The 26567-nt window shown below is 41.7% G+C and overlaps 2 protein-coding genes across 5 annotated transcripts; one reads left to right on the top strand and one right to left on the bottom strand.

Annotated features, from left to right (window-relative positions):
• Positions 1 to 203: 203 nt before the first annotated feature.
• On the top strand, positions 204 to 13356 carry AMN1 (antagonist of mitotic exit network 1 homolog). Its single transcript, XM_059845893.1, is given in 8 exon segments — positions 204 to 277; positions 279 to 377; positions 3589 to 3721; positions 5979 to 6123; positions 6490 to 6707; positions 8494 to 8550; positions 10163 to 10274; positions 10846 to 13356. Coding segments are annotated over 8 exon segments (897 nt in total). The 5' UTR covers positions 204 to 218; the 3' UTR covers positions 10920 to 13356.
• Positions 13357 to 13943: 587 nt separating this feature from the next.
• On the bottom strand, positions 13944 to 21803 carry ETFBKMT (electron transfer flavoprotein subunit beta lysine methyltransferase). Of its 4 annotated transcripts, none has more exons than XM_059845898.1 (4): positions 21739 to 21803; positions 18407 to 18838; positions 15709 to 15839; positions 13944 to 14978 (listed from the first exon to the last, which is right to left on the bottom strand). In XM_059845898.1, exons 2-4 carry the CDS (start codon positions 18724 to 18726, stop codon positions 14614 to 14616), a joined length of 816 nt encoding a protein of 271 aa, XP_059701881.1. In that variant the 5' UTR covers positions 18727 to 18838; positions 21739 to 21803; the 3' UTR covers positions 13944 to 14613. The 4 variants fall into 4 exon arrangements, with proteins under 4 accessions (XP_059701881.1, XP_059701877.1, XP_059701879.1 ...); XM_059845894.1 differs by having other exon boundaries at positions 18407 to 20076; positions 21739 to 21757; XM_059845896.1 differs by lacking the exon at positions 21739 to 21803 and adding an exon at positions 19956 to 21378 and having other exon boundaries at positions 18407 to 19866.
• Positions 21804 to 26567: the final 4764 nt, after the last annotated feature.

Raw genomic sequence — 26567 nt, 5'->3', positions numbered from 1 at the left:
GGAGGAAGGAGCCCGTAAAACCACTGCGGCCCTTGCCTGAAGGCTCTCAGCCTCCCCTGTACTACCTCCAGGCTCGGGAGAACGCTTTCTCCTAGCTATTAAGCTCTGGAAATGGGGAGTGACAGCCCCGGTTTTGCGGCTGCAGGGAGTTTCGGCGCTCCAGGCCGCTTCGGGAGGGGCTCCCAAGGCGGGCCGGGAGCAGGACTACATCTCCCGTCATGCGCCGGGCGCCACCGCCATCTCGGCACCGACAGCCGAGCCGGGCCGGGCAGGTGTCCGCGCGCTCCCCGCCGCGTTCCTCGGGCCCCGCCGCATTCCTCGCTCCCTGCCATGAGCTGGGACGGCGCCGGCGAGGAAGTCCGGCTCCTCCTGGACCTGTGAGTGCCGCCCCGACACGCTGCCGCCTGCCCGCCCTCCGAGGGGCTCAGGGAGGGGGACAGGCCTTGGCCGGCGGTGCTGGAGCGGCTGCAGCGAGTGCGGGGGCGGGCAGGGCCCGGCAGCGCTCGGGAGCTGCGGAGAGGTGGCAGGGTTCGTCAGAGGTGCCCCCTTCGGGAGGAGCTACAGGGCAGGTGACAGGGAGTGACAGGGCTGACGAGGTTTGGCAGGCAGGTAACAGGATGTGATCCTTGACAGATCCGGGTGTGGAGGGACGGCTAAGGATCCCTGGCTTCACCTGGCCCCAGAGAATGCACTGAATGGTGTTTTGCTCTGAGGTTTTTCTCCGTGTTGATACAGAAATCGGTTAGAAAACAAGTTTTCTTACACAATATGAAGTATTAGAAAGCAGGTATTCTTTATTGCATAGCTGGACACATTTGGAGGATTTTTCCTCTAAGTGAGTATGTTGTGACGCTTTACAAGATGTCTATTCCATAGTACTCATACGTGTTCTTTAAACATGCTTGCTGGCTAATACATAAACATCACTTTCCTAGAACTAATTTTCAGGCATCCACATCTCACTGGAAGTCCTGTTGTTGTGAAATACAAAGCTGTGTTTTATGTCAGGTAAATAAAGGCAACGTGTATATTTGTGATTGTGATATGTGTGGAGAGCGACCATGGGACAATTACAAAGATGAATTCTAATAATAACTGAGGAAAGTAAAGCATGGAAGAAAGCCTTTGAACCTATCTTTTGTTTGCAATTAACCTTGGTTGATTTAGGAGCATTTGAATTAAAGTGTTAAGGATGTTGCTCTTTGCTTGTAGTTAAGCCTTAAAGAGTTCTGCAATGATAACCTTCTGAAGTATAATTTTAGAATATTGCTTGTATCCTTGAAACTATAGCTTTGGACTATATAAAAAGGAAGCATGCTTATCTCGAGGCCCTAACAAAACAGCGAAAAGCAGCTTGAGAAAGGGAAGATGAACATCAACTCATTGATTGATAGTTTTGACCAAGGGAGGCTGGACATCACTATCCTTGAAATTAAAAGTTGGACCCACATCTGGAAGCTGGACCCCACCATCCGGGACACTCCTTTCAGGATGTACATCCTGAGAAGACTAAATCACAATAGTGTATAGAACTGTGACGTAAAAATTTGGAATAGAAACTGCTGAGAAAGCTTATGAGTACCCCTATAAATACCTGTAAGCCTCAACCATCAGTGTGCAGTTGGAGGGAAAACTGCCCCCACTGTACCCACCACATATTGCTCATACTTTACCATATTAATTAATAAATTGATTGTTGCTTGAATATTGGCCTAGTCAAACTTCTCATTTATAACATTGTGGTCCTAGAGGGTCTGAAGGGGTCTCTGGTGGTCACCAAGTGTCCCCAGTGTTGCAAAGGGTGACTTTGCCTTGAACTTTTCTTAGGACATGCACAGTTGCTTCTTGTTGCATAACTTCTGCACAAAAGCCTCTATATTCCTCATTGTCTGTTTACCCACTGGTTGCAGCTACATTTAGCATCCTGTGTGTCTACTTTTTTATTATTTTATGTAATTTTCTGATCTTTAAGCTCTATCTTGCAACTCTAAAGGGGAACTGAAAATTTCTATTCTCTGCATTATCTTCAATGTCAAATTCCTTTGTGTTCTGGAGGAAGTTAGAAACAGCACAGGAGTAAAATATTTCATTTGAAAGATAAAAGGAGAATAGCTAGCAAAGAGTACAGTTAGATTGTTATTTGTACCTTAAAGCACTGAAGATAAGATTATAGTTGCCATGGTGTAGCCAATAAGTGTTTTATAGTTTCCTATAAAGTAGAATTACTGTGAAAACGTTTATAATTTAAATGATTAATAGTGTAAACTGCAAATCAGTATTGTGCTATGAGAATATCAACTAGCTTTTTGAAATGAACGTGATTAATATTAATAACCATTCAAGGTAAATTTAATATGCCTTGGTAAGAGTTGGCATAGCTCACATTGATTTCCATGTATCTGTGTTGGGTTTGGAGTATTTTCTGCAGATTTGAACTAAGCAGTTGCTTTAAATTTAGAGGTCCCTTTTGAAGGTGCATTAGTGAGACAAGCCCCTGCTTTCTGCTCACCATGTTGCACAGATCCTGCCTGTGAGCAGGTTCTCATCTGTGGTATTCAGAGATGATAATAAATGGTGTGCTTATTGTCTTTGATAAGATTTTATTTTTTTAAGTGATAAACAACTGTTCTTAATTTCTGCAGTCAAGTAGAGGAATGTTCTATATAGATAAGGTGTTTAATCTCAAGACAAAGAATGTGGGTGGTGTAACCTATATGTACTGAGACAGAGCTTGGTACAGGCTTCTCTGTCAGGAGTTCATCCAGCAGTCAGTGAGGTTCTGTGAAGGTGTGGAATTCTTGCACATCTCTGCAGGAACGAGTTAAAGGTGGTCCTGGTGTGTGCTTGGGTATGTAGGGGTGGCTGCAGGCAAGGCCTGGGTTCAACTGCCCAGGTTCTGCTTGAAATGTCTCCTCCATGCAGTGTCCTTGCAGTGACCTGCTAGAGGTGCTTGTCCTACACTGTATGAACTTCAGTGGTTTTTGTAAATGTGCTTCCCTGCTGGAAATCTTGCTTCTTTCCTGCCTTAAGTTTGTGCTACCCTTAGGATTATGAAGCATTAATATTTTGTTGTCTTTAAAATTTTTATTTGGTGTGAGTTTAATTTCCTGCAGTTTGGTGGCATTCTGATGTTTTGTTGCAAACCTGTGGGGACTCCAGAGCTGTGGTTATATGCTAAATTTAATCTGGCAATACTCTAGGATGCTGCTGCCCCCTGCACTGAGCCACTTGTCCTGGCAGTGTTGTTTCTGTGTCCTCAGAGTTTTAGTCAAGGGGATTTTCATTCAGATCAGACACTTAACAGCTCATACTGCAACCTAATTTCAGAGACAGCTTGAGGAAGGCACAGAAAAACAATGGTCGAGGGGCTGATTTTTGCCTTCAGCTGCTTAGGGAACAGTTTCACAGAAGGATCAGCGTGACCCCAAAGGGCAACAGCTGAATCAGTGGTAACATGGAACAGCTGAAACTGATAAGGTCTGAGGAAACCATAGCTGGGTGCAGAAGATGACAATATATGGATTGATTGTTCTAATTCTACCATGTAATGCCTCTTTTTGACTGTATTGTAACTTTCTTTTATTTCAGATGCCTTCAGTGTTTGACAAAGAACCTTTCCAGATACTCTGCAGATATTAAGTCATTGCCACCCAATATAAAGGATAAACTGATCAAATTAATGAGTAGGCAAGGGCAAATAACTGATGAAAATATCAGTGAGGTAAGAATTCATTCAAAACTATACTGTCTGTTTTGGGAGAGGAGAGCAGCCTCTCTTGCACACCAATCTGTTCCTGAGTGAAGTGTGTTTCAAGATGCTCAGGCATAATTTTTATATATATATATATATATATATATATATATATAATATAATATATATATATATATAAAATATAAAGGATTTCAGCAGCTTGTTAGAATTCTGTTGGTAGAATTCTATTGACACTAATCTCCATATAATTTATTTAAATTTTGGTTCCTTGAAATATAATGATGGCAGAGCTAGGAATTGATAGTTCAAATTATCCCATCCATTTTGCACACTGATGTGTGTCAGTGTTTCAGTATGGCACCAGTTAATGACCTTTCTTTAGCTGTAAATTCAGGGGCAGATCTGTTTTGCTGTCTGTTTATTGTTACCTTGGTCAGCCTCAAAGGGAGGCATGAGAATTGAAGGAAGCTAAAGGTTAGCCTTCCTAAAACAGAAAATTAATGACTCCCTGTGCATTCCTGCTTAGACCTGTAACTCAAGAGACAAATATTCTCAGTTTCTCAGAGTCATGATAGTGGAGCCAAGAGCAGAGGCAGAAGCACTGTGGAAAACTTACAAACAAAACAATTTAGCTTTAGATAAAATGGTTTTGTGCTTACACAAATTAAGTGTTTGAGTAAAAATCAAGTTCTTTGGAAAAATTGACTGGACAAAATCTGGTTTAGGCTAGCTTTTCAGTAAGGAAAAATTTCAAAACATCATAACATTATATAACTAAAGCCATGTGATTGCGTGTGTATGAATGCACAAAATCCATTAGGATATTTTTACCCTGAAAATAAACTAGAGACCCTAATTTACAGACTTTTCTGCTGTCTCCTTCTAAAGTCTCCTCTGTATTTGTCTTCATTCAGCAGTTCATCGGTGCCTTCTCTTGGAGCCTGTTTTCCATGTGACCCTGGAAATTCTGCTCTGGTTCTTTTTTCATGTGTTTTCTTTTCTCTGTTCCTGCAATTTTCTGCAATTATATCCTTAGTTGTCATAATTTTCCCTGGGCATATTATCTTAGTTTTCTTTGCTAGCAGTATCCTATTTATTTTTATTCATGTCTTTCCTCTATTTTTTAGGGTTGTTTTTTTTTTAAGAATTTTGCTTGAAGTTAAATTTCAGTTGAAATTTTGTTAATCTGAACTTCTGTGTGTACTTTTATTTAATCTCTTACCTCCATATTCTTGTCCAAATTTGTGTTGCCATGCATCTTTTCCCCCCTTACTCTGCTTTTTGCTTGGAGCAGCCATCCACATGCATGCCAAACTCCTTATTCTAAATCCCTTTTACCATAAAGTTTTATAAAGTTATTCAGCAAGTGTCCACAGAATATAAACCTGTATTTTAAATGCCTTTTTTTTTTGTGTGTGCTGCATCCAGACAACCCTTTGTCTATCTCAAAATCTTATATATTTGCAAAACAGCCAGTTTGCCTTGTAGTATCTTTATTGTTCATTGTAAGAGTGAGGAACAGGAGGAATAGGCCTTTAACAAGCCTTTCAGCTGTGCTGTTATCTTTGCTAGTTTATGGAAATTTATGTTTCTATCCCTGGGAGTTAAGGATGGGAGTGACAAGCTGAAGGGAGTATCTGGCTATTGTTACTAAAATCTGATGCCTTCCACTGCTTCGGTCTAACTTTCATAAATGTTCTCTTGGGAAAGATTTCACAAAAATTCCAATCTAGGTCTTGTGGGAGTGAAAGATCCCATTTAATGAGGATTTGGTACTTCTTCATGGTATGGTAATGAGAGTGCTTGTTTATGAGCAAAAGAGTGTGTGTGGGTAAGAAAAATACTTTAGGGGAAAATACCCTCCAAATATCACTCTTATCTGTTAGGCAGGTTGAAGTTTTGATCAAAGTCAGTATTTTTTGTTTTGCACTGCAGATTTCTGCCCCCAAAGTTTTGCTAGCAAGTGTGAGGGCATTGTCCTGGGTACACATGTAGCAAGTGAACCACCAAGATTGTATTTCCATTGTTTGAGTGGCAGTATTAATGTGTTCCTGTTCCATATGTCACAGAAACAGTTTGTGCTGTAGGAGCTGCACAGTTGCACAAATAGATCAGATTTTCTTTGGTTTTTAGTTCCTGGGACTGGTAATCCCACCCTCTATGGCAAACTTCTATGTGATGACTAATATTACAAGTATTTGATGTAAAAATGCACATGTTTGATGGCATAGCAGAGTTTGACTGAACTAGTGGGTTTTTGTTTCAGGTATTGCACCCTGCTGTGGAGTCTCTGGACCTCCGAGACTGTGATATTTCAGATCATGCATTATTGCAGCTTTATAACTGCAAGCAGCTGAAAAAAATCAACTTAAATTCTTGCAAGGAGAACAGATTTGGAATTACTTCAGAAGGTGTGTTATCTGTGCACAGATAACTGGGATCTTATTTCTGGCTTATTTTTCTTGTTAGATCAGAATAAATTGCAAAGACTATATCTAGGGTAAATATTGCTTAAAAAAGAAATCCTCAATGCTACCCCAGTACTAATTATAAGTCTCTCCAGTGGTGTAAATTTCAGGCCTAGAGCACTAATTATCTTAAGACAGAGCTATCCGGTTACTCTCCTGTAGATTTCTGCTAAAACCGTGCTATGCTCAACATGTTTTCCACTTTATCTTAATTATTCCTTTTTCAAAACCTGTTCCAGAGCCTTTGGACTCAGCATAGTGGTTATGTTAGAGATTGAATAACTCTTTCAAGTGTTGTTTCTTTGGCAGGAGTCATAGCACTGGCCTTATCCTGTCCCTACCTGCGTGAAGCCTCTTTCAAAAGGTGCTGTGATATAACTGACAGGGGAGTTCTGGCTCTTGCACTCAACTGCCAATTCCTACAAATAGTGAACTTGGGCAGCTGCTCAGGCATCATGGATGCATCTCTGCAGGCACTAGGAGAAAACTGCACATTTCTTCACAGTGTGGACTTTTCATCTACTCGGGTAGCTACAGTGGCAATTGGCCAATTGACTTTCGTTTGCTTCTTTTTTAAGATTGTCATGATAAAGTTCAAAGGGGATTGTTGTAGCTTTACTCTTGATAAGATTTAGGACCATGGTTTATTTCTAATTTCTCCCTCTTAAGGAAAAGGAAAGGTATATTTTGCTTATTAGTGGCAGGAAAAATACACTTTTTGGTATTAGAGCATGTATGGTGAACCAAAGATAAACTTTTGTTAGAATCTACCTTGGGTTTTTTTTTAGTATGTTTATTTAGTGCAATAATTTTCTTTAAGTTTAAAGTAATCCAAAATATTCCATTTAAAGAAAGTAGAATTTTGGACAGGTTATTGCCTGCTTTTAGTTAGGACAAACTGATGTGGGTAATAATCTAGGATGTCAAACAATACAAGCCCCTAGTAGGAGTAAACACTCCATAATTAAATGATATTTTAGGAGTGATTGTGCTTGTCAGAGTTATATTACAGAGTCAACACTGAAAGAATGACATCTTAAATGTCAGAAATGGCAGGGAAGAAGATTTAACAACAGTGTTTAGCAGGAGAAGGGGGGGACAAGCTGCAAAAGCAATCCTGTAACATATTTCATAATTACAGGGAGATAATGAAGCGAGGGAAAGGTTTTTTTGCAGTAAGTGTAGCATTCAATTGACACTGATGGTGAGTAATTATGTTGAATGTGAGTCCAGTACTGAGCATTCACAATGAAATGTCAGTCTGGAAATCATGTAGGAGGTTCTTATTTTAGATGCTATTATTCTTTTGATTTTTCCAGAAGTAGGGTATCAAAAGAGTCTTAATATTTCATTTGGTCGTTTTTATTTATTGCTATTTAACTCTTATTTCTCCAGACTTATTTAATTGCTTTTTTATTTCCCTGCTTCTTTTCCTTTATAGAAAATAGCTGTTTCCCTGTGTGTATTTTAAATGAGGTAAAAGCTTCTCCAGTAACTACATGTTTACACTTTTTTTTTTAACTTTTCTGCTATGATTACTTTTTTCCCCAACCCAAACTGGTCTAGGTAGAGCAGAAATGCTTTTTAAGCCTATAAATTTAAAGTATTATGCTCTGACCATATTAGTGTACCTGATAGTGGGGCCCTGGAAAATGTTAAGATAGACTCTGAAATGTTAAGCTTTGCATCGCACCTGCATAAGTAGTATGATAAATGAAATAATTGTTAGATGTGATGATTGTTTAGTAATTAAATATAATTATTGTATAATCATAAGAAGAATCATGAGAAACTATGTTGGAATATCTAAGGGGATATGCTTGGCTGAAATCTATGTATACAATAGAACAATATAAGTTTAATAATTAACATGAAAGTTATAAAACAGTAGAATATAAAAACATGTTCACCCTGAACCCATGTCGGAGTCAGATTTGGGTTTGTACCCCTGACACCCAGAGCTCTTCAATAAAAGCACTTGCATATAATCATTTCTCCTGATTATGTGTTCCTGAACACTAACATACCCACTGTTAAATGAGACAAGGAAGCTGCAGAAATAGCAGTTACACAGTTGGAAGTATCCTTGCAGAAAGCCAGGCTGCATCAGGTAGCAGGAAGATAAAACAGTATTTAACAGAATGAAGAAACCCACCTTGGATAATTTTCTCTGTTAGTTTAGCCGGGAAGAAAACACCGTAGTGTTACGTGTATTCACTGACTACAGGGAGTGAATAAATTAATATGATTTTTGCATCTAAATAGCTGTGCTTGAAAAAATTGAGCTTTAATCCATTGTGGTTTTTCCCTCAGGTAACAGATGATGGCGTTGTAGCACTAGTGAGTGGAACATGTTCAGAGAATTTAAAGGTAACTGACTTAACCTAATAACAAAGGGATGAACAAAGGAAAATACCTGCATTTTAAAATTACAATTACTATTATCAATAGCATTACATAGGAGGGAGGGTTTTTACTGACTGACTTTCATTTCTGTCCTCTTTCAAGATCCTTGGAGTTTTTAAATTGGAAAGACTTTGCAATAAGACAATGGCTTTTTTACTTTTACCCTATAATCTCCAAAGTATATTTTACTAAATCCTAATTTCACTAGATTTGATGGTCTTTTTTCCGCATTTCTTCTGATATATTATATTTATTGATAGGTAAGGCGGTTCAGAGGTGGGGAAAAAAATTTGTAATAACCTGTTTTGTTATTCTGCTTTTCATCTTTTCCTAGCATGTACAAGAGCCAGTAGTTGTACAGCTGCAGAGAAATTAAGAAAAGAGCAGGGTTGAGTCTGATCTTGAAGAAGTACTTTGATTTCTTTTAGGAGCCTTGTAGGTAAATAGAAATACCAGAAACTTCAGCAGAGGCTGTTTTGGGAAAATTTGGGAAACACCAGAATTTAGTTTGGGTTCTGTTCTCCTGGACAACCAATTGGTAGGAGAATATGATAGGCAAAGTGATGGGACTCAAACACCATGGAATCACCTTGAAGAGTTTACTCACATGTCTTGAGTGCTGTGTGTGTGTTGGGAAAACTCACCTTTGATGTTGGAAAAGATCAAAGTTTGACAAGAAAGTTTCACAGATACGTATGCTTGGCAGAAAGCTCTCTGAATGTAGAAGCTGAGAACAGAATAGAGATGGAAGCAAGTTTTGATATAGAAGAACAATAGATGTCTAAATTGAGAATTGCTGAGCCAGTTGTTACTGGACAGCTAAGAAAGCAAAGGTTAAGTCGAGTTGGAAGGAGGCTTTATGACTAGAGTAAAGGATATGTTGACCACAAACAAAAAAGATGTTTTTACCAAGCAGAAATAGGTCTTAGGAAAAGAAGAAAGATACCAGAGGCAAACAAACATGCTAATGTGGCAAGTAGAAAAAAGGTCTAAGAATTTTCCACTGCAAGAAAACAGAAAACCAACTTTAAGCTTAAACTGTAACATATTAACTCATGTGGTTGGATCATAATGACTGTAATATGGTAATGATAGTAGTTGTGATAGGCTATAGGTAATAGTAAAGGTATTGTGTATGATGCTGATTGGTTGTTATGTATTAAGATGCTCAGCAAAGGAAAATCTATAATGCATTGTAACCAGAACTAAAACAGCTTCAGGCTTGCCTATAAGCTGCAGCTGGCAGCTGTAGGCATGGCTCTGTTACCCATGACCTGAGACTGCTGTAACATCTCCTATACAATAAACAGCATTTTGAAGAGCTGCCTGGAGTCCCACATCTCTCATCTCAGGCTCTTACACTTCAGGTTTTTAGTTTAGACTCTTTAAAGAAAAGCTGTCTTATTTTTCCTTAGGGTATTTTCCTGCTCTTTACGGGACCACATATGAGGTCAATGCACAGAGGTCATAAGTCCTTCTGGTTGGGGATCTCTGAAATGGGTTGGGCAAAGCAAAGCTCTGCCTCTAAAACTCTGGGTGCTCTGACAGGCGGTTGTCATTCCTGTTTTCCTAACAGGAGATCCACATGGAGCGCTGTGTGAATCTGACGGACATTGCTGTGGAAGCCGTCCTTACTTGTTGTCCCAAGATACACATTTTTCTGTTCCATGGATGCCCACTGATAACAGGTAGGTCTAATCACAGGAAGATAATTACTTGCTAATCATACCTTCTTGCTTTCTGAAAAGCACACTGTATTCCATAAGTAATCCCAAACAAAGAATAACTTAATGGATAAAATAATAATCATACACTGAGATTTTCAAAGCAAGGTGAGAGTGTTGCTTTGAAATCTGGCAGCAGCCTTCAGAGAGGGGATTTTTTTGTTTGTTTGGAAATCTTTTTTTTTTTTTTCCCCTTCAGCATGCTGATGAAGACCCAAAGACTTCAGAAAAATATTAGCATCTTAAACCCCTACTCTATTCCAAAAGTGTGGAACAGCATCCATTCAAGAAACAGTGGAATGGAGTAGGAGAGCCTATGGGTTTTTTAACTTCTGTTCCTTGGTGATGCTTTACAGTTAGGTGATTGGAAAAAGAACCAGGAGGGTTTGGATTACTACAGATGTATCTGAAGTGTGATATTGTGATAGCAAAATAAGTATAAATAGAGATGTAGAATTCCTGTGTTGTGTGCCTATTCCAAATACCACCTTTATATTCTGATTGAATAACAAGAAATTCCTTTGTTCTTTTTCAGCTCGGTCCCGAGATGCTTTAGAGCAACTCATCATATCAAACAAAATCAAGCAAATAACATGGACTGTTTACTGATTATTTATCCTGTACATGTGAGTGTCAAGTTTACAGGTGGAGGGCTCCTTCAGTAAACAAGCACCTTGGAGAACTAGCTGGTGACTTTTGTTCCACCAGGTTGCATCCCTCCTGCTTCCCACTGGAGGTCTCCATTGCCATTCCAGTCCTTGCCCGTGAGCCTGGGCTTCCTCATTGACTTTCCTTGGGGCCCTGTCTGTCTTTGCATTGATCATACTTCATTAAGAGGAAAGTTAAACTATAATTAATGTTACAGGGCTGTTGCTCAGGCTTCCTGAAGTGCTGGATTTGGCTGCTATCTAGTATCCTTTAGCAATTTAGCCACAAACCCAGTTTAGGTATGTGTATGTTCTGTGTTTGTATTCTGGGGTGGTACTAAAAATTAAAAGTATCCAGCTCAAATGTAACATTGACACACAGCAGTGCCTGTGAAGTTTGGAGTTGAATCTAACAAAAATCAACAGCCAGAACTGGTGAATGGAGGTGGCATTAACAGTGAGACAAATGTACTTTCAGTAGTAACAAAGAATCTCCTTTCACCATGTACTTTTGCTAGATCTGGAGTAAAAGACGTAGGTCCTTTCTTCTGATGTTACTGATGCTGCAGGTTTCTGTTCTTACTTACCATCAAATACTTGCTAGATTTTTACACATCCTAAAGTACAGCCTGTGAATGTGTAAACGTAAACTTGCTTTGGAATTGTTATGCTGACTTTACAAATTTCAGAGTAGTAGCTGTGACCAAGAACAGGATTTTATACATGGGCAAATATTTAATTTGCCCTGGCTTTTGCCTGTATTTCAACATTAAAATCCTTTTAGAGAACAAAACACTGGTACTCATATATGTGAGTGAAATAGGACCAAATGAAGTGTCTGAGCACATAAATCTCAGGATGGTAGAGTGTTTTCTACTGTATGCAGTTCATTGCATATCCAGTGGTCCCCAGAAGCTGAAAATATCAATAAATTTATTGTTCAGTTATAGTAATATTTCAAAAAATAATTTTTGAACTGTAGAGTGAGTTTATTACATGATGGAGCAGTGCTCTCATCACAATTATAAGTCATGTTCCTTGGCTTTCTTGAACCAGCATAACCTCTAGTTAGAGTTCTATGATATCTGCATTAAGCTCCTTAATGCCAGCCGTTTTAGCTTTATATAAGGGCATGGAGCACACTGGGTTCATCCTCTGGATCTGGAAGTAGAGGGGTTTAGCTGCAGTGGTCTAACATGGATTTGATGACATCTGGAAACCTAAAGAGTTTAGGCAACCATAAGGAATATATTTACTTCACCATTTAACTCTTTTCATAGCCACACCTAAGTGTTGCAGAAATAAACCAATGTGATATTAATCTATTTAAAGTTCAGGTCGTGTTGCAGAAATAAACCAGTCTGATGTTAATCTATTTAAAGTTCAGGTCTAATTGCATGGAAGGTAATTTTTGTTGCCAATATTAAATGATGTTATGATGTCTGACAATAATCTTTGTTCTTCTGTTGATTGTGTGGTTTATGAAAGTGCAAGACTATTTAGAAAGGTTGTTCAGGTGGCAGTAAAAGCATATTTTTCCAAGACCAGCACCTAAATCCCTTACTCTTGTTGCGTGGTTCAGCCCAGTGATGAATATTTTCCTGTGATCCCTGTGGGTGTAACTGCACCAGTACAAACCATTGGTACAAGGAGTTGATTTTGCTACGGTAGCCACAAACATCTGACACTGCAGCAAATCCTTGCACCAGATAGAGGCCTAATAACCAAATCGACCAGGTTTTATTTCTTTCTTTTTTTTTCTGAGGAATAGTTTATTGTTATGCCACATGGAATCCCTGGGATCAGTCAGGGCCCATCATTCCTTTGAACTCTTGGACAATAAATCTATTGCACTATTTTTGATATTGAATCATACAGCTGTTTAGGCAGCTCTGTGAAACAATGCTACTGCTAACCTTAGTGGCAAAGTTGTCCTTTTTCTCCTTTCTTCTCCTTCCTAATATAACCTTGGATTTGTCATTTGTTGAAGGCAAATGCAGCTTATACTGTATCTTTAAGTGTACCTGTAAATTTACCATCCCCTGCAGCCTCTTTTCAATGTGTAACTTAGTGGTACATCCTCACCTGGTGCTTATAAAGCTGTACAACACTGCAGTGAGGTAACACTGTAATTTTAGGTTTGAAAGTTGAATGTAAGTTACTTTAAATCTTTCACCATTAGAGCTTATGTTTTTAGTATTTGCATAACTCTACTGGAATGTTTTTTGGTTCACAGTAATTTTCAACAAATGTTTACAGGCACTGGGTGAAGTGGGAGAAGAACCTCATGATGTGCTTGCCACTCCATATCCTCTATTGTTTGGACTTTGTTATTGTTGTAAGCTTTGCAGAATATTCACTTATTGTTAAAAGACTAAAGTTTAGAAGTTGGCTGTTTGGATAGTTCTGAAAATTTGTTGGATTATAGAACCATGTATGTCTGACTGTGCTCCTACTTCATGAATACCATGGTTTTCTGAGTGAGTACCACACAGTATTTCACATTTGTAAGCTTTTACTACAGCACCTGGCACCACTGCACGGTGGTCTATGGTGCAGTTATTAGCTCCCCATCACTGCTTGTTCAATAATTGACTGTTAAAGTTGACACTTCCTGTAAGACTACTCTGAAAAGATTGGTTTCTTCTTCAAATGGCCAGTTACAACATCTTACCTGAGGATCAGATTTTTTTTTTTTACCATGTTTGGCAGATGAAACTGGTTCTTAGTAGGCAGATAAAACTGAGAATGATTCTGGAGTGTGTCCAGCATCTACTCAGGAGAAGAGCAAAATAATTATATCAGACTTGTATTCCCTGTTTTTATTTCATTACCCTCTGTTTGTCACAGAAGTAAAGACTTTTTCATCCCTCAGCAGCTTCCCAAGGTGACAGATCACCTGGTTTACCCTTGCGAAGGGTAATGTAGGGAATGTAGATCAGTTGACCCTACTCTCAAGGGAATGAATGTAGCCCGTAGCTGGTACTATTTATTCAATTTCCATTTATTACAGCTTTTACACTGGCTGGCAGTCAAGAAGCAGAGTTTAGATTTGGGTGCAACTCCTACATTATCACACTGTCAGTTTCAAGGAAGAGGAAATTTTTATTACAGATGGAAAGGGGGAGATTTAAATTAGTTACTTTGACATTCAGAAGAGATACCTAGAAAAAGAGCAAGGCACTTCAAGTTGAGCATATTATGAGCTAAAAATCTAGTGAAGAATTTTATGGAGGACAGCAATAATTTTCTATATTTAGAAATTCTCTATAAATAAGCTGCAGAAGCCTGTAGAAGCAGTGCAGTAGTCCTTCAGCCACAGCCCTCTCCCCACAGCAGTATGCTGGACATCCAAAACATTTCACAGTAATGGCAGCAGGACACAAATACACATGGGAAACATCAAGCATGCAAACCCCTACATGTAAGTTGTCTGTAGATCTGCACTTCAGTGCAGGACCCTTTGAATACAGTTTGCATGTAGCTTTTACATCAAATTGAGCAAAAGCCTCAGTGAGTATGATTGAATCAGTCCAGTGAAGGTACAGTAAGCTGCTTTACTTTAACAGATAATGTTCCCTCTTTAATTCCCATTTTCATGTTATATACCTGCAAAAAGCCAATCAAGTGAGACAAAATCCCATAGAAAGGCAGCTTCAAGAATCATCTAAGCTGTTTGAGGGCTGATAGCTCCAGACAATACTTGATGTTAGCCCGTAGTTTTCTTGTCTCGTAGACTCAGGCAGTGAATATTCTATAACTTTGTGCAGCTGACTGTGAATGCTGTGGCTTAAAAACTGATGCCTGCCAGGGTCACCAATCAGCACTTCAGTCTGGTGAATCCTGATGCACTTCTGCAGCCAGTGATGCAGACCATCAGCAAGTTGTTCATCATAAAACATATCTCCTAGAACTATGAGGTCCCAGTTGCCAGCCTCTGAATTAATGATATTCTTAATGGTGATGGGGAAGGGATTCAGGTGGTTCAGTTCACAGTTCAAGATCATTGCCATTCCTGCAACTGAAGAAAAGTCAAAGGAAAATTAAAGTTACATTTTAGGATTCTGCCGTTCAGCCCTCTTAGATATTTCTGTGATGAACTCTTTCATTTTCATCTCTTAAATGTTGTTGTTCATCCTATCTAGGGGGCTTCCACAGTTTTTTATTATGAGTCAAAATCTAGCATGAAGTGATGAAATTTTATCCTCATTACACCATGACACAGGGAAGAAGTTTTCCTAGAATGGATACCAGTGGAAATCAATAATGGAATTGAAGTAGAATATAATAACTGCCTTAATCTATAGATATACTTCCTTCCTAACTAATGATTAATTAAATTATGAATAAACTGTATTCATAAATCAATTATGGAAAGACAAGTCCTAGAGGAAAAAGGCAGAGTCTAGGCCCTGATGTACATGAAAGTACAGGAAAATGCTGTGGTCCTACAGAGAAGCCAACTTGCTGCTTGTGCTTGGAGTTCTCATCCAAACCAGCTGTGATGGTGTATGGGCAACACTTGACAGAAAGTTTGCTGTTTGTTCTAAGGAGCTATGGAGATAGACCTGGGCCAAGAGAGGCTGGTACAACCCAGCTTCCAGTACTGGCAAAACCCATTCCTCTTTTTAGCATTATTAGAATTCTGTTTGGAACTTGAATTTCTCCCAAATGAAGCAAAGAAAAGTCTGTGTTAAAGGTGCTTTAAAAATTAGTAAGTATCTTTACACAGAGATGGAAAAGAGCCTTACTAGGGTCAATGTCATTGGCAAGGACTTGGGATGCACCACTCATCACAGCAGCTATTGCTGTTGCTCCACATCCACTTCCAAGATCCAGAACCGATCGCCCTTTAACCACACGTGGATTATCTAAAATATACCTGAGAAAGAAAAGCTGTTAAAGCAGTGAACAAGATCATGCAGATTTTTCAGGTTTACATTACACTGCATAAGATTTTCTTGCCAAACATGTAATGAAGTGTGGTACATTACACTATTCCACATGTGCAGCTGCCACAAAACTCCTTATTTGTCTCAGATGATACAAATATCAAGAACCATAATTTTTCTCCCTTAGTGTTCTCTTCCCCACCACAAACAAAAAGAAATTCAGCCAAGTAAGCAACATTTTATGTCAATCAGCTCCTCTCACAGGTGAGCTCATCTGTTACATAGACACAAACTGGTAAGTAGACACTTCTAGGTAACTAGAATTCATCAGAATCCACGAGAAATAGTGAAGTAAGGATTTGTAGAAATTAAAAGCAATCTGACTGAAAAAACATGATGTATTTACAGTGAATATGGTGCCACCCACCAATCTGAAACACCGCTTATGCAACTGCTTGGAAGAAGAGGAATTTCTCCTCTTTCTTTTCCTGAGCCATGCAGATAGAGATGCAAATACTTTGAGATTGCTTAGTGTTGTTCCTGAGTACAACGAGAAAAAGAATAGAGCTGTGGTGAGCAGAAAGGGTATCTTCATCTAATTGCTGACACCTGCCAAGAGAAATCCTCAAAAACCTCTAGGCTGGAAGTGCAGAACTGACAGAAGGCAAGTAGCAGTTATTGTTAAATACTATGAATCATATTATAACTATTGCAGAGGATTCAAAACTTTAACAACTGCCATGAAATTCAGTTTGCTGCCAAGGGGAAAGCCCCACGTGTCAGGGAGAAGAGCCCTGGGTGAAATGAATTACTGTAAACTGCCATAATTTTACTACCACTTTTCATAACTTCTTTTGAAGTAGAAATAAGAAAAGATTCTACATTTGTGTTATCTTTTGACAGGGAGAGTGATGGCTGACTCTTCACAGGGGTCAGAGGTAAGCACAGCTTTTGCAGGGGGACTCCAGTGCAGATGACTGTCACAGAAATGTTAAGACTGGTGTACACTGGGAATGGCTGGATGGAAATGTCTGGACCTGGAAGCACCAGCAGAAATGGCACCAAGAGGCTTAGTAAGCTTGTCAAGTGCAGGACATTTGTGTCGAGGCTCAGCAGCTCAGATGTTTAACAGCATTCCCCCAGGGCCATCACTCCCCTAAGAATAGCCCCTAGTTTACCACCAGAACCAAGGACAGGTGTGGGATCTCCACAGAAGTGCAGTGTCCCCACTGGGATTGGCTGTGACTTTCCATTAGTAATTTGTGTAGGGTGTGATGTTGCCCTAATGCTGCAAATGCCTTGTTTCCAGCTGAGTGGTTACTGAGTTGCTGCTGCTGGTCGGGTGACTCAGGACAGCTGGATGCTGCTGTATCCCCTGGCACAGTGCACACAGTGTCTCTGCCCTCCTGGGTTAATGAGTAATCTTGGATTACATCAAGAGTAGCTTGAAACAGGAGACTTCTGATGCTGTGGAAACGCCAGCTGTGATAGGAGGACAGTTATGGAAGCAACCATATGTTTTTGTGCTCCCTTTTTACTCTTCCAAATTATGCAGCTGATTTCTGACATTTCTTAATGCATCAAACCAATGCATAAACAGTAAGACAATAAAGTAGTGAAATGCCAGATAATTATTATTGCTACCCAAATATCTGAGCATATAAAACATATGATAAGAAAATAAAGAGATTATTAAGAGGTTAACTAATCTATTTTATATACCCCATATTTAGGAGCATTCTAGTTCATCTACATGGCATAACCAACCCATAATTTAACAGTAATACTTATCTTTTACCTGGTCAAAACTGCCTTCTTATTTATGCTTTCTTGCAGAAAAACAGTAACGCCCCAATTCAGATTCTTCCCTTTCATCTATGGGGGGACTCTCTGACAGCTTGTTCTCTGCTGTAAAAATTAAGATTTTTTTTCTGCTGTTTAAATAAGAGATTTGATTTCACAAAATAAAGGAACTCTAGTTCTTCTGAATCAGGAACATTTAAAGACATTTTGACAGTCAGCAGCCAAAATCAAAATGTGCCTTCTGATGTGACTAAAAGCCATAAAAAGTCATGACAATAAGGCTGCTGAATCCTAGATGAGGAGAGTTATTCAGGCTAACCAACAGTCTAAGTGCATCATTAAACTACTTTTCTCAACAGACCAGAGGCACATCCACACTCCAACAAAAAACCCATACAGGTTATGACAAAATAGCAATCCTCTTGTTTGGAGTGATAGAATTAAACACCTGACTAGGTTTTGATGGCATCTGCACAGCCCTTCCATGGATCCAAATTCAGCCCCATTGTAAGCAGATGCATGGCCACTGATTATAACAAATTTCTATTTAAAAGACACAAATTATTTTACACAACAGGTGGTGGAACTCACTGCCAGCCAGCAGAGACTGGGACACTCCAGTATAAGCAGAGAGGAGGATGGATAATGCACCCATAATAGGCAAACACACACTACCAGGAATTGCTATGAAAATAGCCAGGGCTGACATCCCTGCACACTGGACTCATCAGGTGCGATGAATTTTGCTGCATACCTGGAGAGGGCTTGGCCTCCTGGCCAGTAAATTGCCCAGAATGGGTCCCCATAAGGCCACAGGTCAGGCTTTTCTCTCCAGAACCTGCAGCGGGGGGTGAGGAGGCGCAGCCGGATCTCTGGGGTGAGGTGCCCGCTGTTGGTGACCTCGGTGTTCTCCTCCAAAAATGCTCTCACCTCAGGGTCCAGATGCTTGCCTGAGCTCCAGTGGCAGCAGCGCTGCCAGCACAGAGAGGGGCCTCCTCTCCTGCTTCTCCACACCTTGGCAAGGGTGTTCTGCCTGCCCAAGAGGAGGAGCCAGTTCCAGCCACGGAAGGCCATGCTTCCCCAAGGACATCAGCTTTCCTCAGCAGAGCTCAGAGCACAACTTATCTGAAGAAAGTTTGAAACGAACTCACAGGATGTTGTTTTTCATAGTGATGGATGGCAATTCCTGAAAGGAGAAAAATGCTATGTAAGTGATGTTTCTTCAGTGACTTCAAGGCTTTGCACCACCAGGGACTTCAAGAAGAGGAGATAGATCCCTGTGCTCTTGTGCCTTGCCCCTGCCCAGTCATAAGTCTGAAAGAAGTGGTATTCAAAGAAGAAGCTATCAAGACACCCAGTCAGAAGAGTACTCTTAACTTATCCAATGAGAAACAACCAGTTAGTGGGACAGCCTATAGAGCTAAAAATGGAATGTGCAACCTTTTAACAACTCCCTCTGCCCTGAAAGTATACACACAGAAATCTACTCCATTTAGTGTTCTTCCACTGAATCTTCAGATTTTGCAGGAAGACTCTGGCGTTGCAGGGCCTGTGGACATAGCAGTGGTTATCAGTAGGATGTTTGAAGAGACACCATCAATTACCAGTTTTATAATGGTGATGAATGGTGATGATCAAAAGCTTTTTTTAAAGGCAAGCAATTAAAGGAATTCCCTTCTCTCCCTAAGATTTATCAATCTGCCGGCTCCAAAATTGACAAATAGAAAAAATCCCCAAATCTTATCTTAACCAGAGTAGTCCTAATTCATTGCATTTCAGCCAGTATTTAAAAGGATTGGTTAGTCTTATGGTGCAACAGTCTCATGTGGATGCTGTCAGTTGTAGAAGAAAGCAGACCTCCATCCCTGTAGCCCACTGTGAGACACTATATGAACATGCTCCAAGCTGTCTGAATCCAACACATTTAAATTAATTTTTCAAAGGTGATACATTTGGACTGGATGGCCTTGTCACACCACTCACGGTGTGTAGTACACTTCACACAGGTAATGAAGAAGAATGAAATATTGGTGTGTCAGAGTTCAGATTCATTTAAGAATCAAAAGCACGGAGAGTGGAGAGCCACAGTACTGCACTGAGAGGCAAAGGAAGAGCCTCTCAGCACTTTATCACCTAACTTTCCTCACCCACCTTCTCTTACAGACCCTGGGCCTTTCCTGTGCTGATCCTGCAATACACTCAGCAAGAAGGGGCCTGAAGGGAGAGGAAATGTTTGCCAGCCTCCTTGCTTAGATCTCCTTCACCCATCCATTAGTATTTCCATATCCTTTTTCCTTCCTCACCTTGCTCTCTAGTTTCTTTTCAATAACTCAGACTTCCTTGCTTCAGGGGAATGCTTTTGAACATCACCTGGAACTGACAACCAGAGAAGCATTTCAGGCCTGTGCTTCCACAACAGCAAGACTGCAAGTACAAACAAACAAGAAACTGAACTCATTGTTTTGTAATTGTTTTCTCTCTTCTGTCGTGGTTTTTGCAAACCAGCAGAATAATGCATGAAGAAAAACAACTTTCATCCCAGCCCCAACAATTTTTCACAACAAAAGAATCATGGACAACTTCAAGCTATGCAGGTTATCCTTAAAACTAGACAAAGGGACAACAGGAAGAATATGTCAGTGAAACAGTCTTAACACTTTGTAATTCATTAGATCAGTTTTTCTTTATTTGTCTGTATCTTTAGAATAAAATTAATATGTATTTAACTGTATTTTTGTTGTGTGCTGGCCTCTGCTTTAAGTACTGGCTTTAGTTTCATCACTTACTAAAACGTTAAGCTGTGAACTTCACACTTTGCTTTTTAGGCTGATACTCCCACTAAATCTTTGTTTACATCATTGGCTAAAGGCTTTATGTTTCTATTACAAATAAATAGAGACGATCAAACATTTTGCATTTTTCCACACTGGAGAATGTCATTCAACAGAGTCCATGTAATTAATGAATGCAATTAGCAAATGCCTTCCTTCTTGAAGGCAGATCTCTATAATCCTCATCTGCCTAAGGGAAGCATGATGTTAACTGCAATCAATTGGAGAGATAAATCTTGTCAGCAAATGCTGTATGCTGGCTTTTCTCCACGAATTGCTGCAAATTAGCAGGGCTGAGATCCTGCAGTGTTTATTTTGCATGGCCTGTCAGAATGGTTACTCTCCTGAAATTATTGTCGGTACAGAAACACCTGCCAAGAGCTCAGCACTCAAGATGCCAAACTGAGCTTAAATGCTTAGTGCGGGAAGGCATCAGGATGGACATCCCTGTGTTTGACACTCCTGGCCCATCCATCTTAGAGGGAAGAAAATGAGGATGGATAACAGGATGGACATCCCTGTGCTTGACACTCCTGGCCTGTCTATCTTACACGGAATAAAACCAGGATGGATATCCCTGTGTTTGACACCCATCTTACAGGGAATTAAACCAGGATGGATAACAGGATGGATATCCCTGTGTCTGACACTCCTGGCCTGTCCATCTTACAGGGGAAAAAAAACAGGATGGATAACAGGATAGATACCCCTGTGTTAGACACTCCTGACCTGTCCATCTTAGAGGGAATAAAACCAGGATGAATACCTCTGTGTATGGCACTCCTAGACCGTCCATTTTACATGGAATAAAATCAGGGTGAATATCCCCGCATTTGACACTACTGCCTGTCTTACTATAAATCAGAGGGCAAGTAGAACTCGGACCAGAAGACAAAACCTAGCAAAACACATAAGAAAAACCTCACCTCCCCCCCAGCCAAAAAAACCCCAAACCCTAAACAAAACCCCAATTTCTATGCAATTTTTTTTTTTTTTTTTTTTTTTTTTGGGCAGCAAGAGCCGTCCAAAGTCCAAGCACCCCGCCCCACCTTCCCCTCGAGGGATGCCAGCCCTCCCCATGGCCGCTCCTGCGAGGGAGGCAAACGCCGCCCGCGCCACGGGCCGAGCGGCCGGGACCGCCGCGCCGCCCTCCCCGCTCGCCCGGCAGAGCGACCGCAGGCCTCGGCAGCATGGGCAGCTCCCGGCCGGGGCAAGGGGACAGCCGAGCCCGCTGCCCGGCCCGGCCCGCACGTACCTGCTGCTGCCGCCGCCGCTGTGCCGGAGCCGGGCCGGGCCGGGCCGCGCTCCCGCCCGCCCGCCCTTAAAGCGGCAGCGCCGGAGCGCCCGGCCCCGCCGGCCCCGCGGCCTCCGCTGCCGCTCGGGCCGCTTCTCGTTGCCGTCCTGCAGCGCCTGCCCCGCTCCGAGTCCGCAGCCCTGCTCGGTGCCGTGGGCTCGCTCCGCTCCTGATGCGCTCGAAAGGCTTTTCTGAAAGACGTGCGTCAGTGCGGGCTAGCCCTGCGTTTAAAAACGCCGATAAAAATCCGCGCGGGAAAAGGAGCGATAACACACGGCCCAGCTGAGCGGCAGGGAAAATGAGGGGTTTTTTCGCCCTTCGCACATCACGTCAAGGGCGCTGTCGATCCGATGTAGCCCAGGGAAAGCTCTCCAGCTTCTCAGAGACGGCAGCAGTTCCCGCAGGCAGCGCCCAGGGCCGGCTCTGCCCCTGGGGCCGGCGGGACCTCTGCCCGCTCCTCTGCTGTTCCCGTCCCGTCTGCTCCATGTCCCGGTCGCATTTCTGCTGCTTCAAAGACCCCTTCGCTTCTCTCCCCAGACCCTCTCCGGTGTGGACAGGAGAGAGGGGGCTTCCCACCCTGTGTTGTTGCTGTCCCCCAGGAGGGCACAGCTCGGTGGCAGGTAAGACACACCTACACCTACAAACGCTGGCGTTTCCTCCGAGGCCTGGAAGTGGCCACATTTTCTCGTGGCAGTGACTGGGACTCATTGGTGTGGGACAAGGAACCAAACCCACCTGCATCCCCTCCAGTTCCCCAGTTCTGAGGTTCACAGGGATCTCCCCACACGGGCTCACCTCCCTCTGAGACCCCCGTCACTCTCCAACAGCTCCCACCTAGTCTCTGCTCCATCTCCAGGCCCATCTGCTGGGATTTAGGGAATACAAGCAGCTTCTAAAGGTTCTCTACCTTCCCGGTGGGACAAAGTGTACCAAATTTCTCGAGCTGCGTTTTTGAAAGGCTCTTGTGCATTGCCCGAGGTGATGATTCTGCAGCACTTGGGGTGCAAGGGGTTTAAACCGGGCGATTCCTGAGCCCAAGCCAGGGTCTGCCCAAATCTCTGAGGTTACGAGGCCATCTAGTGAGCTGCGAGCTTGTTACAATTAAAATGTACTCTCCAGGATCGGAAAGCTCCTTGCAAACCAGGATCTCCCCTTTAAATGCGGGTGATCCGCAGCCTCCCGAGAGAAGGTGACCCCTGCGTGCTAGACTGTTGAGTGACCAGGACAGAAACTGGTGTCCTGCCACACGAAGGAGCCTGGAATCCACAGACATGTTAAACTACAGGGATACTTGCACGCCTTTTACTCTTCTGAAGCAGGACCCACACTCTGTCTTTTTAGAAACTGTATAAACGTGGACCTTTGGGGTTTATTTGGTGTGGACCAAATAAATTATTTATTTGAAAAACACTCATAGCACCCAAAGTTGTGAATAAAACATGGAATATTTTGTGAAATAAAAATTGTGAATAAAAAATGGGGTTTTGTGCCTTCTAGATATTCACCACCATGCTAGGAATAAAGAACTCAGTAGTGTTATCAACATCAGCTCAGGATGCCATGGAAGATACGGTGCCAGGATGCTGACAGGTGACAATACAGCTCTACCTTGCACATTTTATTTTACGCCTGACTTGGTTCTCAGGGAAGCTTTTGCACATAGATCACCAGCCTCTTTGATTGACATTTTAACAAGTATCTTCTCTGATCTAGTTTTTCTGAATTTCTGATATATGATTTTACTTAGTAATCTGTGAACCTCAGTGAAGTCCCTGCTGTCTAATACAGACCAACATCACCCTTGAAAAGGCAGTTAAAAAGGATAGAATCATAAAACCACAGAGTGGCTTGTGAGCATCATAAAACCACAGAGTGGCTTAAAGATCATCTAGTTCCATTCTCTCAAAGAAGTTGTCTGGCAACTCCCAGCTGAGAGATTTCTTAGGTGAAGAAGGAGGGGTAAAGTCTTTGCTTCCCAGTAACACTGGCAGGGATGTTAGAACCAGATTTTTTTCTCATTTAACTACAAGTAATTAGTTGTGATTGTGCAAATTCCTAGCACAAGACAAGAAAGCCCCAATACCGGTGATAGTGATAGCTGCTGTGCCTCTTGTGAGAGTCTAGGTGAACCCTTAACCTTTCAGGACAAGCTTTGTGCTGATTATTTCAGCAAAGTATCAAAGCCTGTCATCCATGAGAAAACGAGTTTAATTTGCAAAGGCTTTTTGCTTTAGATGGTGACATCTTAAGAATTTCAGCAACAATTTCTGGTATCCTGTGCAAAGTACCAGAAGTGTGCTGGAATTTGCTCTGAGACAAGGACGTCTTTGATCACCCCATAACATCGATTTGGTGTATCATGGAGGAGTGCAACACTTGCAAAATGCAGTTGTAGAGTAGCACACAAGGGACTCCTGGGTGTCCAAGGGAATTAGGGGATTACTGGCTGATGCTACAACTGCCCAAGTGTCTGGGGAAATCTTGTTTGAGCTAATTAATAACAAAGAAATGGAGCTGCCCAAGGACAGAGAGCAAGGCAAGGCAGAGAGGGGCTACCTTCATATCGGCAAGCTCACAACTCATGACTTCACAGATACAGAGGTTAAACTCAAAGAAGGCAGGGCAGTGGTTCAGCAGCCAAGTGATCTCCCCAGGTCACTCTTCCAGCTGGCACAGGTGACAAGACCAGCTGCTCCAGTTTGCTGTGGTGAAAAGACCTCAGTGGAAATTCACCAGGGGGGAAATGGATGGATTCAGGATGCTGCTGATTTGTAAAAAGCATTCCAGCAACTCAATATGAACAGTCAGGATTGGCACATCAGGTTCAATTTGTGGTTGCCCAGAGGCTGTGGAAGCAAGTCATTATCAGAATGTAGCTGGTGCAAGTAGCTAAGGTGAAATTGAAGCTGAGAGCTCTAGCAAGGTAAGGGAGAGGCAATTCAGTTATTCTGTCATTCCTTCAGCTACAATCCAATTTTAGAATAGCAGTACATCTTTTGCAGTTGAAGAATAGGCATCTTAACATAACAGCAATCACATTTTACCTGTGATATGTCTTGAAAGTACTACATGTGCTTTTCATAGGATAACCTTTCTCCACTGCCTTGCCAGCTGCATTAGGTTAGGAGCAGGAAGGAGCAGCAGCTAGCAGAGATGAAGGCATCAAGTGCCTTCTAGCAGTGGAGGCAAGAAGGGGAATTTGTAAGGTGCAGCTATTTTTCAGAGTGGAGGTGGGATGAAGTGACAATAAACTGTGTTAATCTGACCCTTGTGCTGCAGTAGATTCAGGTTTTCTGGCACAGAAAATCTTGCCTCTGTGAGAGCCTTGTTGCAAATAGTGAGAAGTTGAAAACTATTATCTCTGAGCTCATTCTTGATTTTGTCTTTTGTTCATGTCTGTGGTTGAAGTATTCTTGGCCTTTGCTGTCTGGATTTATTCGTGTGCAGTCAGAAACGAGAGTACATTTTTATCATGAAGGAAAATCAGAGAGATGCACAGAGTCAGCTGGCTTGTGCTTCTCTTTGGTCCATTTTTGGATACTTGTTTTTCTCTTAAAACTAGAGGGTTCATATTTTCAAGCCCTGTTTTTTGAAGTCTCCTTGAGCTAGTGGGACTTTTGTTCTTATATATCTCATGCAGTAATAACCCTTGGGCTCCTGAGTTTCAGGTCACAGCAATATTTTGTGATAATCAGCTGAGTAATGGTTGTGCCTGTCATCAGAGCCTTTGTTTGGGGGTTATGTATTTGTTTTAGGCATTTTTTTTTGTTTGTGTGGCTCCTGCAAAGCCCTGAAAGATGATGGAAGCTGAGTGAATATGGGCAGCCAGGGAAAAAGGCTGCCTAGGCACCATGGAGTGTCTCTGTCTGGTTTCCAGACAACTAGTAGCTAAGTTTTCCTGAATGATACAAAATCATTCTTCATGACCTCATCCCTCCTGACTTCCTGGGACAGTAAAACCCATCCCATCTATCTTCCCTGTGGCTTTGTTCCACATTCTCTCCACGTGTGATGTATCAAGGGTGATATGCAAATCTCATTATTTCAGTGTATATATTAGTCCTTAGCTTTTCCCAGACAGGCAAAAACACTGTCAAAGACCTGAGCTGAGCCAACACTTAGTCTGGAGCATGAGATCATGACCACCAGCTGGGGCCCTAATGCAAGTGATGCTTCCCATTCTTGGCTCTCTGTGTTGCCAGGCAGGCTGGATTCACTACTGTGTTTAAACCTCTAATTGATCTTTGACAAATTCTTCTTCTGCCTGATTTCTTCTCTTTTCTCCAGGTAGAGTAATTGCTCCATCTTGCTCCAGAAACAGATCCTGAAACCACAGTACCTTTGGTCATCTGCAGTTGGTGCCAAGGGGCAAGGTAAGCAAATCAAATTTTCAAGGAGCTGCATCAGTTCACAGCAGCTGGTTTGCTTTCACAATTCAACTTTTCTAGTTTTCCACCGATGTTCAGATCCTGGCAGCAGCAGAACTTTTCCTTTCACCTTCCACATGTTAGTCTGCCAGAAATTTGGACCCAGGGACAGAGGAAACAGTGGAGATCTGAGACAGACAAGACAGACAGGTAGTGCTTACTCTCTAGAGCATCTAGAGGAAGCTCTTTGTCAAGAACCTGACACAATATGCTTCTTCTTTTGGCTGATGTTTGCTATTGTGTCTTGAGAGGGTGTCAGGGTCCTCAAGACACGTAGCTGTGAGTCAGGGTCAGCTATGTCAGGACCTGTGCTATTCATTATTTAGCATTAATATCCAGAGGAGTGATACAACTGCAAGGAAA

This window comes from Haemorhous mexicanus, chromosome 5 (assembly GCF_027477595.1).
Source record: "Haemorhous mexicanus isolate bHaeMex1 chromosome 5, bHaeMex1.pri, whole genome shotgun sequence".
Taxonomy (NCBI): Eukaryota; Metazoa; Chordata; class Aves; order Passeriformes; family Fringillidae; genus Haemorhous; species Haemorhous mexicanus.
Note: the sequence above shows the minus strand (reverse complement) of the source record. Positions and strands in the feature narration are given on the sequence as shown.

Excerpts from the sequence above, each read along its gene's own strand:
- ETFBKMT (XM_059845898.1), bottom strand. The coding sequence starts at position 18,726 with ATGGCCTTCCGTGGCTGGAACTGGCTCCTCCTCTTGGGCAGGCAGAAC. Across the intron at positions 15,840-18,406 it reads GGAGGCCAAGCCCTCTCCAG|GTATATTTTAGATAATCCAC; the intron begins GTATGCAGCAAA and ends TTTCTTTCTCAG. Across the intron at positions 14,979-15,708 it reads TGCCAATGACATTGACCCTA|TTGCAGGAATGGCAATGATC; the intron begins GTAAGGCTCTTT and ends ACTTTTCTTCAG.